General features: G+C 43.4%; 1 protein-coding gene across 2 annotated transcripts in view; it reads left to right on the top strand.

The window, feature by feature from the left end:
- Window positions 1-21,870, top strand: part of MGST2 (microsomal glutathione S-transferase 2) — a 67,595-nt gene that overhangs the window by 18,802 nt on the left and 26,923 nt on the right. Inside the window, exons 1-4 of one of the 2 annotated variants that reach the window (XM_056551749.1) lie at window positions 8,695-8,837; window positions 11,197-11,296; window positions 18,299-18,369; window positions 19,291-19,372. In XM_056551749.1, the coding sequence (XP_056407724.1) occupies window positions 8,813-8,837; window positions 11,197-11,296; window positions 18,299-18,369; window positions 19,291-19,372 (278 nt within the window). In that variant the 5' untranslated portion in view covers window positions 8,695-8,812. Of the gene's footprint in view, window positions 1-8,694; window positions 8,838-11,196; window positions 11,297-18,298; window positions 18,370-19,290; window positions 19,373-21,870 lie in introns of those variants that run through there. The other variant, XM_056551748.1, reaches the window with a different exon arrangement.

Here is a 21,870-nt window from a genome sequence, read left to right as displayed (position 1 = left end):
ATATGCGGAGCAATTTTATGGCATAGTACTTTTTTCTTTCTTTTTTTTTGTGTGGGGGCAGCATTTCACTCTTGGACCCAGGCAGCACAATGTCTTGGGCCAGCCCTGCCCGGACACATGATCAGCAGCGTCACAGCCTTGACTTGAACCCAAGCAAATATCTCTGGAGAGTCTGCAAAATGACTGTCCACTGAAGGTCCTTATCTAAACTAGCAAAGCCTGAGATGATCTGTAGCGAAGAATTGTAAAAATACCTAAAGCCAGGTGTGTAAACCTTGTGGTATTACACCTAAGAAGACTGGAGGCTGTAATCGCTGCAAAAAGGTGCTTCAACTAAGTACAGAATAAAGGGTCTGAAAAGGGTCACTGCAATAATTTTTTCCACCTTTTCAGTAAAAAAGGCATTATGGAGAACACTTGCTTTATTTTTATTTATATATTTTTTTTAAGCACAAGGTGGCAACATAAATTGTGAAAAAAGAAAAGAGCCTGTACCTTTGTATAATATATGTTTATAACATTTAGATACTGTTGCTTATTTGCATAAAATACATTGGTATTTTTGTATAATGTGGTATTTTCCTTTCTGTATTATATATTTGTTAAAAGATATTTTTTGTATGTTTGGTATCCAGGGCCAGATTAAGAGCATCATGGGCCTGGTGCGGAAGATTTTGGTGGGCCTAAAGTTGACAGCTGGGTCACGGCTATTTGTAGGTCGCAGTGCAACGCCATTTACTTACATTATGTGTGAAACAACACAATACACAGAGTGTGACATAGGTAGGCACCAGGTTGGTAGGTAGCTGGGTAGGTTGTAAGCTAGCTGGGTAACTATTCAGGTAAGTAGGTTGCTAGATTGTTTGCTTGGTAGGGAACCATGTAGGAAGCTAGGTTTCAAGTGAACTCTAGTTCCTATCAGGGCCGTTTTTACCCAATGGTGGGCCTAAAGCAAGATTTTCATGCACACTTCAAAAATGCTACGTGTATAGGCTCCCACATCAGAATAGGTTTGGACTCACAGAAGTCTTCTCTGATCAGAGTTGTCCGCTTTTCTTTTCCATCTGGCTCAGACCGATTATGGCGATTTCTTACAGACATGACTTGTTTCTGCAGAATTGTCAGGCAAACATTTTAGGAGCAGCAGTTTTACCTCTGTACCTCTAGGAATCGTGGGCCATTAGGTTCAATGGGGGAGATGTATCAAAACCTGTGCAGAGGAAAAGTTGACCAGTTGCCCATAACAACATATCAGATTTTGTCTTTCATTTTTTAAAAGGTCTATGAAAGAAGCGAACTGATGCAACTGGGCAACTTTTCCTTGGCAGAATTTTTGGTAAATCTCCCCCAAAGGCCCTGATATATCAAAATGTGTGAAAGAAAAAGTGGAGAGATTTTGTCCATAGCAACCAATCACAGCTCTGCTTTCACTTTCTTAGAGCTGGTTAATATACAGTTTTAATAAATCTGAGCCAGTAATCTTTGAGTCTGTCTGTGGTATCTGGACCTGACTGAGCGGCTGTGGACGTAAATCACTGCATATTGTGACACTGCTATAAAAAGATATGTCGTTCAGGAGTATGTAAAAGCTCTTCACACCTACAAATTGTTGCCTAGCTTTTTCATGCTCCTGAATGGCATATCTGCTTATAGAATATGGTCTAGGAGAGGCTCTAGTGCCACTATTCACAAATGAAGACCTAACTAGCCAATCTGTTACCTTTAATAAAAATAAACATATATACTGTAAGAAAAAATAGACACGGTGAAGTGCATGTATAGACCGGCGGGTCACAGGCCCTTGTGGTCTGCTTAAGTCTAATTTAAAGGGGTACTACGGTGGAAAACATTTTTTTAAATCAACTGATGCCAATTGATTTAAAAAAAATCTGTTTTCCACCAGAGTACGCCTTTAACAACATAAGATCACAATAAAAATAAAATACAATAAAATAAAAAATAAAAAACTTCTTTATAAAAGCTGATCAGCTGATATACTGTATACCTCTATACTTTTAACAAATAACACTATTATTTAATCCCTTACCACCCCAGGCGATCTCTTTCACAGCACGATGTCATTCACAGCCATGGTCCTGCCACAGCTGTTGAGACCGGGATCACGCTGGTCTCGGCAGCATTACCCCAATAGATGCCGTGATCAGTACTGATCAAGGCATCTATGGGATGGAAAGGAGGAGGGGCTCCCCCTATTCACCAACGGCGACAGTTATGCAGTACTGCAATATAGATGTACAGTATAGCATAACAGGTAAAAAGTGAAACATTTGAAAATCATTTTTTTTCCCCCTATGTTAATCCGGCCCCGATGTACGCTCTGGTTTTATATCTGTATGTATGCATGTATACTCTGCCCCTAGGCATCTTATCCCTTATCCAAAGGATAGGGGATAAGATGTCTGATCACGGGGGTCCAGCACAGTAGGTTTAGAACGCTGGGTTCCTGTGGTCACACCACGCCCCCTTGTGACATTATGCCCATTCATGGAGATTGCAGGGAGTCCCAGTGACGGGACTCCCGCGATCAGACATCTTATCCCCTATGCTTTGGATAGGGTTTAAGATGTCTAGGGGTGGAGTACCCCTTTAAGCTATTCAGTGATCAAAAGGAATATGCTTGAAATTCATCTACAGATTAAAATACAGAAAAAAACTTTTACAAAGGGGCTGGGTCTTTGTTTCATATTGGAATACTAACACATATCCATGGTGTAATAACCTCTTCTTCAGCACACACATATAATTCATAACAACAGTAAGACCTCCGTTATATGTATAAAATAAGTGGTAAAGCTTTTTCTTTTTCTTTTTTTTGGGGGGGGAGGGTGTGTGTGGATGAATTGAAGGAAAATGGGCACAATAACTGATTTAAATGAATATAATATATTACTCAGAATTACAGTATTAAAGTAAATTAAAATATAACAAAAAGGCCAAATTTCTGTGAGACACGTGAGATGGGGCAGAGGTGTAAAAACTTTACAGATTTGCTGCCACTGAGACACAGCTGAAACTTCAATGTCCAAGAGGGACCAAAATGTGAAGAAAGTAACCAACTGCAGAAAAAACCCATTGGTCGATGATGTGCTATTTTTATTTAGCTGGTGTTAGATACACATCATAAGGAAGTCAAAATATATTAAATGATTGAAGGGGATTCTCAGGACTTTTTTTTTAGATGGCCTAACCTGTGCAGGTGACACTGATGACAACGGTACTTACCTTGTCCCGTTCTGTGGTGGGGATCTCCGGTAATCTTGTTAGTTAGCTCAAGTCCCGGCACCTGGCTTGGGGCACAGACGGAGCTTAGTGACGTCACCGCTGCTGTTCTCTAGCAGCAGGACCCAGCAGGGAGCAGCAGCGGTGACGTCACTAAGCTCCGCCCATGCCCCAAGCTGCTCCTGCTCTCTTCTGGGTCTTGCAGCAGCAGTGACGTCACTAAGCTCCGCCCATGCCCCAAGCTGCTCCTGCTCTCTGCTGGGTCTTGCAGCAGTGGTGATATCACTAAGCTCCGCCCATGCCCCAAGCTACTCCTGCTCTCTGCTGGGTCTTGCAGCAGTGGTGATATCACTAAGCTCTGTCTGTGCCCTGGAGCTAACAGACAAGATTACTGGAGATCCCCGCCACGGAACAGGGCAAGGTAAGTACCGTTGTGATCAGTGTCACCTGCACTACCTGTTGGTACCGACAGATTAGTGCAGATGACATGTGACAGATTTCCTTTAAGATAGACCATCACCACCGGTCAGCTGCTTGGCAAAGCCTTGGCACCACCGTATCCAGTAAACAGAACTAGAAGCAGTCAGCTCCATACATTGGGTAGTGGCTGTGCTGAATTCATGCAGCTTAACTTCTATTGAAATGAATGGGATGTGAGCTGCAGTAACTCAGCATGACTTTGGCTCAGGTGGACACCCACCAATCAGATACTGATGCCCTGTCCTAAGGAATTAATTCCAGAAAAGTCCTATAAAGGAATCTCTGAGTGTTTTCAAAATGAACTGATGTAAATATTATAATATAAAGAAAACAAAAGTTACTTACATATGAAATAACACATTGATCCAGCTATGATACTACTCCAATTGTCCCCTACACATACATCCATGTAACCAATGCAGCCGATCACTGGCAGTCATGTGCCATACATGCTAGCTGCTGTAAAGTTAGTGACTGGCTGCAGTGGTCATGTGAATGATCAGCTTGTTATGACTGCAGGAGGAGTAAACAAAGACCAGTGGGGACATCGGAGCATTGGTGCAACCTTGGCAGCTGCATCAGGGCCCAATAATATGGGGCTCACAGCCGCCTGAAAAGCAGTATGTAATCTTACTAGACTGCACGCAAGGACCTGAGCTTGAGCTAATATGTTTTGGTGGATTATGAAGAGCTGTTGAACAGCCTGAGGCCCTCTCCCATCTGGTCCGCCCCTGGTTTAAACAATATGTCAAAACCTGTGTACACAGGAAAAATACACAAAAGGTACATGAATAATAAATGTATTTTATTTTTATTTATTTTTTGTGTGAGAAGAATAACAGTGTTATATTAAAAGAAAAGCTGTTGAAATTTATCTTGAAACAAATATTCATCTCATACAAAAAGACGTAAAACAATAAACATCAGATATTTGAAATAAGACATTTAAATGAATTTATTTAGAACCTTAATGTACAAAGAAGCATTCATTAGATGGGTCTCAAATATGCCAAAGGCGCAGAGTGAAAACCATGGCAAAACTATTACAGTGGTCCCTCAATTACAATATTAATCGGTTCCAGGACGACCATTGTATGTTGAAACCATTGTATGTTGAGACCATAACTCTATGGAAACCTGGTAATTGGTTCTGAAGCCACCAAAATGTCATCCAAAAATAGGAAAAAAAGTGAGGATTAACCCCTTAAGGACCAAGGGCGTACAGGTACGCCCTTGGTCCTGCTCTCCTGACATAATGCGGGGTTACACAGTAACCCCGCGTCATATCGCGGCGGGCCCGGCGTCATAGTGAAGCCGGGACCCGCCTCTAATAGCGCGCAGCGCCGATCGCGGCTAAAAGTGAAACCGAAAGTGGCCGGCTAGCTCAGTCGGGCTGTTCGGGATAGCCGCGGCTAATCGCGGCATCCCGAACAGCTGACAGGACAGCGGAAGGGCCCCTACCTGCCTCCTCGCTGTCCGATCGCCGAATGACTGCTCAGTGCCTGAGATCCAGGCATGAGCAGTCATGTGGCAGAATCGTTGATCACTGGTTTCTTATGAGAAACCAGTGATCAATGATGAAGATCAGTGTGTGCAGTGTTATAGGTCCCTATGGGACCTATAACACTGCAAAAAAAAAGTGAAAAAAAAAAGTGAATAAAGATCATTTAACCCCTCCCCTATTAAAAGTTTGAATCACCCCCCTTTTCCAATAAAAAAAAACCAGTGTAAATAAAAATAAAAATAAACATATATGGAATCACCGCGTGCGGAAATGTCTGAATTATAAAAATATATCATTAATTAAACCGCTCGGTCAATGGCGTGCGCGCAAAAAAGTTCCAAAGTCCAAAATAGTGCATTTTTGGTCACTTTTTATATCATTTAAAAATAAATAAAAAGCGATCAATAAGTCCTATCAATGCAAAAATGGTACCGTTAAAAACTTCAGATCACGGCGCAAAAAATGAGCCCTCATACCGCCCCATACACGGAAAAATAAAAAAGTTATAGGGGTCAAAAGATGACAATTTTAAACGTATAAATTTTCCTGCATGTAGTTATGATTTTTTCCAGAAGTCCAACAAAATCAAACCTATATAAGTAGGGTATCATTTTAACCGTATGGACCTACAGAATAAAGGTAAGGTGTCATTTTTACTGAAAAATGTACTACGTAGAAACGGAAGCCCCCAAAAGTTACAAAACTGTTTTTTTTTTTCAATGTTGTCGCACAATGATTTTTTTTTCCATTTCACCGTAGATTTTTGGGCAAAATGACTGACGTCATTACAAAGTAGAATTGGTGGCGCAAAAAATAAGCCATCATATGGATTTTTAGGTGCAAAATTGAAAGAGTTATGATTTTTTAAAGGCAAGGAGCAAAAAACGAAAATGCAAAAACGGAAAACCCCCCGGTCCTTAAGGGGTTAAAGAAAAATAAGTAAATTACTAATATAGATAAAGCAAATCCTTACATATAAAAGTAAGAAAGATCTGCTGGGAGCTGTAATCACTGTCTATTTCAGTGTTTCCCAACCAGAGAGCCTCCAGCTGTTGCAAAACTACAACTCCCAGCATGCCCGGACAGCCAACGGCATGCTGGGAGTTGTAGTTTTGCAACAGCTGGAGGCACCCTGGTTGGGAAACAATGGTTTATGTAGAGGACAGGAGCTTCTTCAAGGTCCTATACAGTACACGCAGTGTCCCAAATGGAGCCGCCCTTACTTGGTGTCCAAAGGAACAGCTAACCCTGGCACAGGTAAGGAGTAGTACAGAACTTGTAGTTCCTTCCTATACTGTAGGGGGTGCTACCAGACACCAGTCAGTGCATGCACCTCAGTAGTACAGGTGATTTCCCAGTAAAATGCCCTTTCTAATTGGTCAGTTCCTCTAGTTGTGAAATGTCTCACAGATCTGGACTGTCTGTAGCATTGTATGTTGAGTCTGGTTTCAAGTTACAATGGTCCAGAAAAGACCATTGTATGTTGAAACTATTGTATGTTGAGGCCATTGTAAGTTGAGGGATCACTGTACATTCAACTATGTTGCTGTTGTGCCATGAATATGGTTGCAATGTTTCTTAAAAAGCACCTGTGGCCCCTCCAGACATGCCGGTTTTAGTAAACACATAGATTCCCCAGGAAATAACAATTCTGGATGACACGTTGTTGCATGACTTAATCACCAACTGGGTGTTACCAGTTATGTGTGTGCCCCTACACTGTCAGCTGTGATTGAATAGTCGTAGACGTTATAGCGACACCACAACTGGTCACACTCTGTTGGCTATTTACAGAATACCAAAGAAATGAGAGCTATAAAAAGCTCTAGGATTACTATTTCATGGGGTAAACCAAAAAACAGGCAGGTCAGTAGAGGCTACAGATCCTCTTTAAGCAAAAAGCTATATAACCTCTTTTAAAGGGGTATTCCATCTTAAAACACTTACTCATTATCCCCCCACGATTTCTAAAATGGGCACCGAGGTCACACCTCGAAAACAGAGTAGAAGCATGCACACTGCTGCCCCCTTATTGTCTATGGAGCTGCCAAAGATAGCCAAGTGCTGTACTTAGCTATTTCCAGCTGGAGTGGTGGCCTGCATATGTGACTCCCCACTCTATTCTCACCCAATAGTTTAGAGGGGTACTCTACTGGAAAACATTTTTTTTTTTTATCAATTGGTGCCACAAAGTTAAACAGATTTATAAATTACTATTGTTTAAAAATCTTAAACCTTCCTGTACTTATCAGCTGCTGTATGCTCCAGAGGAAGTTCTTTTCTTTTTGAATTTCCTTTCTGTCTGACCACAGTGCTCTCTGCTGACACCTCTGTCCATGTCAGGAACTGTCCAGACCAGGATAGGTTTTCTATGGGGGTTTGCTCCTACTCTGAACAGTTCCTAAAATGGACAGAGGTGTCAGCAGAGAGCACTGTGGTTGGACAGAAGGGAAATTCAAAAAGAAAAGAACCTCCCCTGGAGCATACAGCAGCTGATAAGTATAGGAAGGATTTAGATTAATTTACAAATATGTTTAACTTTCTGGCACCAGTTGATTTAAAAAATAAAAATAAAAATTTCCAACGGAGTACCCCTTTACAGACCCCCCCCCAATGATCTGACAGTTTTCCCTTTTCTGTAGATACAAATTTTTTTAGGTTGGAATACACCTTTAAGGAAAAACCCATCAACTGATTGGGTCTGTGTATAAAAATTTACACTGATTAACCATGGCTGCTGATGAGTGATGCCAATGCACCCTACCTCCTGAAAATGGTTTGAGGAACACAATGAAGCTTTCACGGTGTTAAAGGGGTATTCCAGGAAAAAACTTTTTTTTTTTTTTTTTTTTATATCAACTGGCTTCAGAAAGTTAAACAGATTTGTAAATTACTTCTATTAAAAAATCTTAATCCTTTCAATAATAATCAGCTGCTGAAGTAGAGTGGTTTTCTGTCTGGCAACAGTGCTCTCTGCTGACATCTCTGCTTGTCTCGGGAACTGCACAGAGTAGAAGAGGTTTGCTATGGGGATTTGCTTCAAAACTGGGCGGTTCCCAAGACAGGTGTCATCAGAGAGGATTTAGACAGAAAAGAACAGCTCAACTTCATCAGCTAATAAGTACTAAAAGGATTAATATTTTTTAATAGAAGTCATTTACAAATCTGTTTAACTTTCTGGAGGCAGTTGATATATAAAAAAGTTTTTTCCTGGAAAACCCCTTTAATCAAATTCCCAGATCTCAATCCTATCAAGCATCTTTTTTATGATGGCAAAATAAGTCCAATCCATGGAGACCCTAAGTCACAACTTGGAATACTTTAAGGATCTGCTCTCAATGGGGGAGATTTATCAAAACCTGTGCAAGGGAAATTTGCCCAGTTGCCAATAACAACCAATCAGATCCCTTCTTTCAGTTTGTAAAGGCCTTGTTAAAAGAAGCGAGCTGATTGGTTGCTATGGGCAACTGGGCAACTTTTACTCTGCACAGGTTTTGATAAATCTCTCCCAATGTCTTGGTGCCAGTTGCCATAGGACCAGAGGTATTTGAGGTCCATGCCTCAACAAGTCAGTGTTGTCTTGGTTGCATGAGGAGGATTTCCACAATAATAGGCAGGTGGTTTTAATGTTCTGGCTGATTTATGGTTCTATGTGACCTATGATGTATGGTTCTATATATGGTCAGGTCCAACCTCAACATTTTGGCCCACTTGTGTAAACATGAACTGTGTGGCCCATTCTGATGTAGTTACACAGTATTCATACAGCAAATATAGCATGCTAACAGGGCACCCACACAGTGTACAGCACCCACACAGTATACAGCACACACACACAGTATACAGCACACACAGTATACAGCGCACGCACAGTATACAGCGCACACACAGTATACAGCACACACAGTATACAGCGCACACACAGTATACAGCGCACACACAGTATACAGCGCACACACAGTATACAGCGCACACACAGTATACAGCGCACACAGTATACAGCGCACACAGTATACAGCACCCACATAGTATACAGCACACACACACAGTATACAGCACACACAGTATACAGCGCACACACAGTATACAGCGCACACACAGTATACAGCACCCACACAGTATACAGCACCCACACAGTGTACAGCACCCACACAGTATACAGCACCCACACAGTATACAGCACCCACACACAGTATACAGCACCCACACAGTATACAGCACACACACAGTATACAGCGCACACACAGTATACAGCACACACAGTATACAGCACCCACACAGTATACAGCGCACCCACACAGTATACAGCACATACAGTATACAGCACCCACACACAGTATACAGCACCCACACAGTATACAGCGCACACACAGTATACAGCGCACACACAGTATACAGCACACAGTATACAGCACCCACACAGTATACAGCACACACACAGTATACAGTACCCACACAGTATACAGTACCCACACAGTATACAGCACACACACAGTATACAGCGCACACACAGTATACAGCACCCACACAGTATACAGCACCCACACAGTATACAGCACCCACACAGTATACAGCACCCACACAGTATACAGCACCCACATACAGTATACAGCACCCACACAGTATACAGCACCCACACACAGTATACAGCACCCACACAGTATACAGCACCCACACAGTATACAGCACCCACACAGTATACAGCACCCACACAGTATACAGCGCACACACAGTATACAGCGCACACACAGTATACAGCGCACACACAGTATACAGCACACACACAGTATACAGCACCCACACAGTATACAGCACACACAGTATACAGCGCACACACAGTATACAGCGCACACACAGTATACAGCGCACACACGGTATACAGCACACACAGTATACAGCACACACACAATATACAGCGCACACACAGTATACAGCACACACAGTATACAGCACCCACATAGTATACAGCGCACACACAGTATACAGCGCACACACAGTATACAGCACCCACAAAGTATACAGCACCCACACAGTATACAGCACACACACAGTATACAGCACACACAGTATACAGCGCACACACAGTATACAGCACACACACAGTATACAGCACCCACACAGTATACAGCGCACACACACAGTATACAGCGCACACACACAGTATACAGCGCACACACAGTATACAGCGCACACAGTATACAGCACCCACACAGTATACAGCGCACACAGTATACAGCGCACACACAGTATACAGCACACACAGTATACAGCACCCACACAGTATACAGCACCCACACAGTATACAGCGCACACACAGTATACAGCGCACACAGTATACAGCACCCACACAGTATACAGCACACACACAGTATACAGCGCACACAGTATACAGCACACAGTATACAGCACCCACACAGTATACAGCGCACACACAGTATACAGCACACACAGTATACAGCACACACACAGTATACAGCGCACACACAGTATACAGCACCCACACAGTATACAGCACAAACACAGTATACAGCACACACAGTATACAGCACCCACACAGTATACAGCCTTCACACAGTATATAGCGCACACACAGTATACAGCACACACAGTATACAGCACCCACACAGTATACAGCACACACACAGTATACAGCGCACACACAGTATACAGCACACACACAGTACACAGCACACACACAGTATACTGCGCACACACAGTATACTGCGCACACACAGTATACTGCGCACACACAGTATACAGCGCACACACACAGTATACAGCGCACACACACAGTATACAGCGCACACACAGTATACAGCACACACACAGTAAACATAAAGCACCACACAGGATTGTCCCACTTGGAAGAAGATATTGTGTAAATAATGTGCCTCCAATTGATCCTTTATATAATAGAGCATAACATTTAAAACATTACACTCTATTAACCATTTCACTTTTTGTTATTGCAGCATATTTTGCTAAACTGGTAGGAAATTCGAGAATGAAGCACAAGGTGATACCTCCAGCTGTCAGTGGACACCCAGAGTTTGAAAGAACCTTCAGAGCACAGTATGTATTGAAATACATAGAAAAGGATATATAAAGTGATTGAGATTACATAATAATAGTTTTATGTGCTTTTATTCTATTGAAGGTTTGTTAAAAATATATTTTAAATGATTGTGGCAAAAACTCTTTACCCAGATGTCCATAGTGATGCTCCATGGGGCAGGTTCACTACCAGTTTCTGGGTAGTATCATTCAGTTATTTGTAAGTAGAAAAAAAAAGCTGTTTTGTGTCTAAGGGTACGTTCACACGCGCGGGTTTTCGCAGCGTATTTTGCTGCGGATCCGCTGGTGAAGACCCCGCTCTATACTGTCTTTACATGTCTTTACTATACTGACATAAATACGCCACTACCAGCAGACACAGTGCAGCGATGTGCACGGCGTACTCGCACATCGCGGCCGCTCTCCCTGCTCTGAGCTAGGCAGAGAGCTCCCACGATGTGTGAGTATACTGTGACTCGCACATCGCAGTGTGTCTGCTCGTAGCGGCGTATTGCCATTACCAGCAGGCACATGTAAAGCCAACATAGAGCAAGGCCTTCCCCAGCGGATCCGCAGCGTAAAATCCGCTGTAAATCCGCACGTGTGAACGTACCCTTAAACTAGCTGTTCCTGGATAATATACTACACATCTTCCAGATTTAAAGCTAATACAAGATTTAATAATATTTCCCCTGCTTTGTTACTTTCTATCTAAATTATATCAATTTCTAGCAATGTTGGGTGACAGGGAAGTTGGCATAAATATTGTCCTAAATGGAAAAAGTAGATATGTAGTAATATGAATGCATGGAAGCATCACCATATAACTAGACAATTTTGCTCATTTACAAGTATGATTCCCAGGTCCTCTAGGGTTTATACAATCAAAAGAAAGAAGCAATCTAAATGGTTGATATGGGTAACTCAGCAACTTTTCCTCTGAACAGGTTTTGATAAATCTCCCCCGTAGACTGGAAAAAAGTCGAAACATGTTGGTCACAGTCTGATTGAAAAAGAGTATGTCAATGTTTTACTGTGGTCATAGACATAACAACTTCTCAAGAATGTAACACAATCCACAGTCTGGTTATCAGGAGTGCCCAGTAAGCAAAATAAACATTTAATGTTAACTTTACAATCAGTTAAAAGTACTCACAAACTGTTACTTAGGATACTTAAAAGTCATGAGCCCAAGATAACAGTGAAATACCAATAAAAAAATGTAAAGCCATGTCCAACAAATATAGCATTTAGTCCATACATTGCACCTGATTACTTTAGTCCCATAGATGTAGTGGGTATAGAGCTGACATGTGAGCCTCACGCCTCCCATAGATGTAGTGGGTATAGAGCTGACATGTGAGCCTCACGCCTCCCATAGATGTAGTGGGTATAGAGCTGACATGTGAGCCTCACGCCTCCCATAGATGTAGTGGGTATAGAGCTGACATGTGAGCCTCACGCCTCCCATAGATGTAGTGGGTATAGAGCTGACATGTGAGCCTCACGCCTCCCATAGATGTAGTGGGTATAGAGCTGACATGTGAGCCTCACGCCTCCCATAGATGTAGTGGGTATAGAGCTGACATGAGCCTCACGCCTCCCATAGATGTAGTGGGTATAGAGCTGACATGAGCCTCACGCCTCCCATAGATGTAGTGGGTATAGAGCTGACATGTGAGCCTCATGCCTCCCATAGATGTAGTGGGTATAGAGCTGACATGTGAGCCTCACGCCTCCCATAGATGTAGTGGGTATAGAGCTGACATGAGCCTCACGCCTCCCATAGATGTAGTGGGTATAGAGCTGACATGTGAGCCTCACGCCTCCCATAGATGTAGTGGGTATAGAGCTGACATGTGAGCCTCACGTCTCCCATAGATGTAGTGGGTATAGAGCTGACATGTGAGCCTCACGCCTCCCATAGATGTAGTGGGTATAGAGCTGACATGTGAGCCTCACGCCTCCCATAGATGTAGTGGGTATAGAGCTGACATGTGAGCCTCACGCCTCCCATAGATGTAGTGGGTATAGAGCTGACATGTGAGCCTCACGCCTCCCATAGATGTAGTGGGTATAGAGCTGACATGAGCCTCACGCCTCCCATAGATGTAGTGGGTATAGAGCTGACATGTGAGCCTCATGCCTCCCATAGATGTAGTGGGTATAGAGCTGACATGTGAGCCTCACGCCTCCCATAGATGTAGTGGGTATAGAGCTGACATGTGAGCCTCACGCCTCCCATAGATGTAGTGGGTATAGAGCTGACATGTGAGCCTCACGCCTCCCATAGATGTAGTGGGTATAGAGCTGACATGTGAGCCTCACGCCTCCCATAGATGTAGTGGGTATAGAGCTGACATGTGAGCCTCACGCCTCCCATAGATGTAGTGGGTATAGAGCTGACATGTGAGCCTCACGCCTCCCATAGATGTAGTGGGTATAGAGCTGACATGAGCCTCACGCCTCCCATAGATGTAGTGGGTATAGAGCTGACATGTGAGCCTCACGCCTCCCATAGATGTAGTGGGTATCGAGCTGACATGAGCCTCACGCCTCCCATAGATGTAGTGGGTATAGAGCTGACATGTGAGCCTCACGCCTCCCATAGATGTAGTGGGTATAGAGCTGACATGTGAGCCTCACGCCTCCCATAGATGTAGTGGGTATAGAGCTGACATGTGAGCCTCACGCCTCCCATAGATGTATTGGGTATAGAGCTGACATGAGCCTCACGCCTCCCATAGATGTAGTGGGTATAGAGCTGACATGTGAGCCTCACGCCTCCCATAGATGTAGTGGGTATAGAGCTGACATGTGAGCCTCACGCCTCCCATAGATGTAGTGGGTATAGAGCTGACATGTGAGCCTCACGCCTCCCATAGATGCAGTGGGTATAGAGCTGACATGTGAGCCTCACGTCTCCCATAGATGTAGTGGGTATAGAGCTGACATGTGAGCCTCACGCCTCCCATAGATGTAGTGGGTATAGAGCTGACATGTGAGCCTCACGCCTCCCATAGATGTAGTGGGTATAGAGCTGACATGTGAGCCTCACGCCTCCCATAGATGTAGTGGGTATAGAGCTGACATGTGAGCCTCACGCCTCCCATAGATGTAGTGGGTATAGAGCTGACATGTGAGCCTCACGCCTCCCATAGATGTAGTGGGTATAGAGCTGACATGTGAGCCTCACGCCTCCCATAGATGTAGTGGGTATAGAGCTGACATGTGAGCCTCACGCCTCCCATAGATGTAGTGGGTATAGAGCTGACATGTGAGCCTCACGTCTCCCATAGATGTAGTGGGTATAGAGCTGACATGAGCCTCACGCCTCCCATAGATGTAGTGGGTATAGAGCTGACATGTGAGCCTCACGCCTCCCATAGATGTAGTGGGTATAGAGCTGACATGTGAGCCTCACGCCTCCCATAGATGTAGTGGGTATAGAGCTGACATGTGAGCCTCACGCCTCCCATAGATGTAGTGGGTATAGAGCTGACATGTGAGCCTCACGCCTCCCATAGATGTAGTGGGTATAGAGCTGACATGTGAGCCTCACGCCTCCCATAGATGTAGTGGGTATAGAGCTGACATGTGAGCCTCACGCCTCCCATAGATGTAGTGGGTATAGAGCTGACATGTGAGCCTCACGCCTCCAATTGGTAAAGAAGGTTTCTGCTCTTTCCTTTACATACAGCAGAAAGGATTTTTTTTAGCTTGTGAGCTTCTGGCAAATGTGGCAAATCTTGTGTTGATCCATACTAGATATTTAAGGGCAAAAAGTCTAGTGATATGGCTCATCCCTAGTTTTAGTGCCAACGTCTATCAATTCTGTGACATATTTTTTATATACACTGCTCAAAAAAAATAAAGGAAACACTTAAACAGCACAATGTAACTCCAAGTGAATCACACTTCTGTGAAATCACACTGTTCACTCAGGAAACACCATTGAGTGACAATCTGTGATGTCCCAGTACGGGATATAGTCCCGTACAGTACTTAGGCGCTGTCAGGTTGAGTCGCTCTGTGTCTTAGGGGCTCTCCTGCAGTGTCTTCCCCATAGTAATATATATTATGTATAGTGTTATGTGTGTTATGTATAAAAGACCTTTGAGTTAGTCACATGATAATATGTTCACATGATGTGTTTGTTACCCAGAGAGAACCAGCTAACCACGTGACCTGCAGCTTGATCAATGGGCTTCTGGCTCCGCCCCCCTTTATTAGAGGGGCAGTCATTACAATATCTCTCTTAGATCCTGAGGCACAGTAAAGACCAGACGTCTCAGAGCTAGTGTCCAGCACATCTGGAGGCCTCAAGTCTAACCTACTGCCACACCAGAAGAATTCAAGTCTTCTATGTCTGCTGTCTATACCTACAGTCAAGTCAAGTCCATAATCTAGTCTATCATAGTCAGCGTGGCTGTCCTAAAGTCTATCAAAGTCACTACAAGTCCTAGCAAGCTGCGAGGTCCTTTTGTGTTACTGGCCACCTCTCTGGGATCCTGGCCCAGCTGTAAAGACTATATCCATCTGTCTACCTCAGTAAAGCTACCGTTAACCCTTACCTGGTCTTGGACTATTATTGCCCTGCCTAACATTGGGATAGCGGTACTACCTTTCTGGTGGTTACCGGGAAAACCATGCCCTGGCGTCACGAACATTTAGGGGTTAATAACACCTTGCCCCTGGGCTACAAAATCTGCCCCATCCACTTCACCTTCACACCCCAGGGACACCCCATGGCTTCTCTACAAATCAATTTCACATGCTGTTGTGCAAATAGAACAGACAACAGGTGGAAATTATAGGCAATTAGCAAGATAAAGGAATGGTTCTGCAGGTGGTGACCACAGACCACTTCTCAGTTCCTATGCTTCCTGGCTGATGTTTTGGTCACTTTCGAATGTTGGCGGTGCATTCACTCTAGTGATAGCATGAAACGGAGTCTACAACCCACACAAGTGGCTCGGGTAGTGCAGCTCATCCTGGATGGAACATCAATGCGAACTGCGGCAAGAAGGTTTGCTGTGTCTGTCAGCGTAGTGTCCAGAGCATGGAGGGGCTACCAGGAGACAGACCAGTACATCATGAGACGTGGAGGAGGCCGTAGGAATCCAACAACCAAGCAGCAGGACCGCTACCTCCGCCTTTGTGCAAGGAGGAGCACTGCAAAATGACCTCCAGCAGTCCACAATTGTGCATGTGTCCACTCAAACGGTCAGAAACAGACTCCATGAGGGTGGTATGAGGGCCCGAAATCCACAGGTTGTGCTTACAGCCCAACACCGTGCAGAACGTTTGGCATTTGCCAAAGAACACCAAGATCGGCAAATTCGCCACTGGCACCCTGTGCTCTTCACATATGAAAGCAGGTTCACACTGAGCACATGTGACAGATGTGACAGAGTCTGGAGATGCCATGAAGAAATTTCTGCTGCCTGCAACATCCTCCAGCATGACCAGTTTGGCGGTGGGTCAGTAATGGTGTGGGGTGGCATTTCTTTGGGGGGCCGCACAGCCCTCCATGTGCTTGCCAGAGGTAGCCTGACTGCCATTAGGTATCGAGATAAAATTCTCAAACCCCTTGTGAGACCATATCCTGGTGCTGTTGGCCCTGGGTTCCTCCTAATTCAAGACAATGCTAGACCTTATGTGGCTGGAGTGTCTCAGCAGTTCCTGCAAGAGGAAGGCATTGATGCTATGGACTGGCCCGCCCGTTCCCCAGACCTGAATCCGATTGCGCACATCTTGGACATCATGTCTCGCGCCATCCACCAATGCCACATTGCCCCACAGACTGTCCAGGAGTTGGCGGATGCTTTAGTCCAGGTCTGGGAGGACCTTCATCAGGAGCATGCCCAGGCATTGTAGGGAGGTAATACGGGCACGTGGAGGCCACACACACTACTGAGCCTCATTTTGACTTGTTTTAAGGACATTACATCAAAGTTGGATCAGCCTGTAGTGTGGTTTTCCACTTTGATTTCGAGTGTGACTCCATATCCAGACCTCCATGGGTTGATAAATTCGATTTCCAATGATAATTTTTGTGTGATTTTGTTATCAGCACATTCAACTATGTAAAGAAGAAAGTATTTCATACGATTAGTTAATTCATTCAGATCTAGGATGCGTTATCTTATTGTTCCCTTTATTTTTTGGAGCAGTGTACTTACCTTGCGTAGGTCAGTGGCAACCCTGGCCTCTAAATATAATACATATTTTGTTGGCAGTAGCAATGGTCTCCTGTGGTAAATATCACAGGAGCTCTTCTGTTTCTATATAAAAAAAAAAAAGAAAAAAACACTCTGCTATCCTCCCATCCACAAAAATACACTGTCACATCTGGGCAGGGAAAGAGTGCAGCCCTGAACTCACCCACAACCCAGACCCAGAAGCAGAACTCTTCTCTCCAGGAAACTACTTTGTCAGCACATTAATGGAGGGGGTACTGACCAATGAGTCATGGAAAGCAAAGAGAAATAAACATCAGACTTTTCTGTTCTGAGTAGCAAAATAAGATGCCATTATAGGCATATATTGATATTTGTTATGTTGCCCTTGGCGAGAGGGAGCCCTGTCCTGGTTGGTCCTACTTCTTTTACTATTGGTAAGAAACCATGCTGTACTCCTCTCTCCAGGGAACTGCATTGTCAGCACATTAATGCAGGGGACACTGCCCAATGGGTCATGGACAGCAAGGGGAAATAAACATCAGCCCTTTCAGTCCTGGGGGGCAAAATAAGGTTTGTTTATAGGATGCCTATATTGATGTTTGTTATGGGTTCCCTTTCTTCTTTTGTACGCTACTCCTATGCAGTATATTGCTCAATATTGTTTTACTGTATATAGTGCATGGATTATGCTTTTTTAGAGTTTTATTTTCTGATGGACAGTAGTAAATGAGATAACTGTATTGTACAACAGGACTGTGGGGATGTAATCCATTTATTTTCTATCAAAAAGATGACAACACAATATACAGATCACTAACTATATCCTCTATTGCAGACAAAACTGTATTGAATTCTATGCATTATTTTTGGTCGATCTTTGGGCAGCCGGCTGGTTCTTTCATCAAGGTAATTTTCTTAAAAATTTTGTAAAATGTAAATTATTATTTCTCCTCTATTTCGGGTTTGTTCCATTGCTAAATTATTTGTATCTATCTATGAATGGTTTCTAAGGCTCACCATCATTTAAGTGCTGCAAGTGTAGCAGCTGTCACGTGTAAGAACTTTTGACATGTCACAAAGACATATCCAACTTTTGGATTGGTATGGTCTCAGTGCTGAGACAACTAAAAAACATTAGGAGTGCGCTTTACTCCTCATCTTGTGGTGGTCTCCATCCTGTGGTCTCATTATAAGTCTAGCAGAAAAGCAGGAAGGAGATTGTTGAGAGCCGGGGAGAGAAGCGCACTACTGCCTACTACACTACGCACTCTAACGATTGGTGGGGGTCTCTAAGACCCTGACTGATTAAAACTTTTGACCTGTTTCTGTGACACTTCAAAGCAGTTATGTTGTATCAGGGGAGTGTGTTTACATACATGCAGCTGTCTATTGAAAATACAGGATTAAAGTGGTGGGCTGTTTAAACTTTGTATGGCAAACTTTACAGTATTATTTTTTATCATTATGTCACTCAAAATCTTATTTTAAAAATATGTGGCAAAATCTGCACAGCAAAAAAAGCATACTTACAGGCCCCGATCCCCTTCGGCTGCTGTTCTGATGGCTCCCGGTCTCCATTGTTCTTCGTTTTCCTGCTTCCTCTGATGTCCTGTCCCTATGTCGTACACTGAGTCCAATATAAAAAAAAAAATCTAGCTTGCTGAATTGACTGTAAATTACTTTTATATATCTAGATGGCAAGGAAAATGATATGTATTAGTAAAATGCATCTACTGAATGACTAAAAAGTATTTAGATGAACTATGTCTCTATTTAAAGCTGTTCATACATAGCTGATATATGATGGACGTGTAATTTTTGTTTCAGAACTCGCTTCACTGTTTGGCTTAGTATACATCTATGGGCGCCACCTCTACTTCTTTGGATATATCCAGTCCGCTAAGAGCAGGTTAGTTAGAATCATAATAATTCTCAATAAAGAAGCAAACATATACTGTACATGGAACAAATCATAGAAACAGGTGAGCCCAGCACTGCAGCCCATAATGAGCCCCGTCTTGGATGTAAGACACCGGTATTGAACCTGGGAAACTCTCTCGGGGGTGCACTCCAAGATAGACAAGCAAAGGCATACAGTTCAAGAAAAAAGTGGATGTACTCACCCGGGTATTTTGCAAGTAGAAATCTTTATTCAATTCTCCATAAAACGGTACAGTGGGTAGACGCAGAGGAGCAGCCTCGCAGCGACAGACTGTTTCCTGCGCTCAAAGCGCACTTCCTTGGGCTGCCGATCTGTGCCGCCGCTCACAGGTGCGTATTAAATAGACAAATCACAGGGTTAGCATGGTGAGGTCTAAACAAAATACAAGCAACGGTGCAGAACGAAGTTAAAACTAATTACAAAAATGAACTTAGGTTGTTGAGATCATTCAGACCGGTGGGCCCTAGGGCCTCCAATCTGAGGATCCAGCGTGCTTCACATTGGAGTAGTAATTTGTGACGATCACCTCCATTTTTTGGACATTCAATTTTTTTCAAGCCCTGCAAATTTAAGTACTGATCCGTCCCCTCTGTGAGCGTTGTGTGCGATGAGCATGGAGCACCCTTTCCACTATGAATTGATCGCAGGTGCCCTCTAACCCGTACAATTTCATCTCTGAGTCCCTAGGGCTGGTCCTCAGTAATAACACCTTTACTTGTGATGAAATCTGGTATAGACAGATAGGAGGTACAGCCATGGAGACTCCAGTCTCTTGTACCTACGCCAATCTTTTCATCTAGATTTTCGAGAGGAGATTTGTATTTTCAAACAAAAACCCCTTCTGTAGTAATGTAAAACTTCTGCTGCGCTATGTGGACGATATTCTGGTCATCTGGGACGGGGATGAGGACATGTTCATTAAATTTGTGGATTATCTTAATATGTCTAATGACATGAACATGCTCTTCACCTCCGTCTTTGGGGACCAGGAGATCGATTTCCTTGATGTCAAAATCCAAATTTCTCAAGATAAGTTAGTCACCTCAGGATTTAGAAAATCTACTGCTATGAATTCGATTCTTCACTTGGATAGCTCACATCCACTACATGTACTTAGGGGTATCCTTTACAGCCAATTCTTGCGGCTGAAGAGGATAAATAGTAATAACGAAAGCTATTATAAGCAAGCTGAAGAATTGAAGAATCGTTTCTTGCAAAGTGGGTACCCTGAGGAATTGATCAAGCAGTGTTTTGAGAGGGCAGAGAAAGTAGAAAGATCAGCCCTGCTTAAAAGTAAAAATTAAAAGATCACACAGCCAGAACTAAAACGTTTTAATTTTGCCTTTGCCAATAGCAACATGAATTCAGTCATTACCGCTGCAATTAGACGTTACTGGTTCATGTTATAGAGAGATCCTTTGCTAGAACAGACAACCGGTGACTAGTGTTGAGCGGCATATGCTATATTCGAATTTGCGAATATTCGCGAATATATTCGCAAATATTCGTCATATATTCGCAAATAGTCGCAATATTCGCGACTATTTTAGCATATGCGTAAATTCGCATATGCGAAAATTGACATATACATTAACATAAGCTGAAAGTCGCATATGCGAAAATTTGCATATGCAAATATTCGCATATGCGAACATTCGCACACCGGTATCACACAGTAGTATTAGAGCCTTCTTTACACCACACAAGCTGGAAGCAGAGAGGGATGATCACTGTGATGTTGAACTGTAAAAAAAAAAAAAAAAAAATACGAATATTCGTAATTACGAATATATAGTGCTATATTCGCGAATAATCGCGAATTCGCGAATATGCGATATTCGCGAATAAAATTCGCATTGCGAATATTCGCGAGCAACACTACCGGTGACCAACCCCTTATCACCTTCAGAAGGAGCACCACATAGTGCACACTCAGAAGAAGACAAAAGAGGTTGTTGGCTAACCGACAGTATGTCCTAGGGCAACTTTGCATGTAAACACTGCTCATTCTGTGTGCAGAATCTGGCAAAAAAGAGTATCTCAGTCGGTGGTACTCAGCATGTGGTTAAACAACTTATAACTTGCAGGACCACATATGTTGTATACATACATATACATGTGAATTCGTTTATGTGGGGAAGACTTTAGGAGCCTGTTCATATGGGTTAGAGAGCACCTGCGATCCATTCATACTGGAAAGGGTGCTCCTAGGCACATCGCACACATAAACGAGGCTCACGGAGGGGACGGATCAGTACTTAAATTTGCAGGGCTTGAAAAAATTGAATGTCCAAAAAATTGAGGTGATCGTCACAAATTACTACTCCAATGTGAAGCACGCTGGATCCTCAGACTGGAGGCCCTAGGGCCAACCGGTCTAAATGATCGCAATGACCTAAGTTAATTTTTGTAATTAGTTTTAACTTCGTTCTGCACCGCTCTTGTATTTTGTTTAGACCTCGCCA

The sequence above is a fragment of the Hyla sarda genome, chromosome 1, assembly GCF_029499605.1.
Source record: "Hyla sarda isolate aHylSar1 chromosome 1, aHylSar1.hap1, whole genome shotgun sequence".
In the NCBI taxonomy this organism is placed as follows: Eukaryota; Metazoa; Chordata; class Amphibia; order Anura; family Hylidae; genus Hyla; species Hyla sarda.
This window is presented reverse-complemented; position numbering and strand designations above follow the sequence as displayed.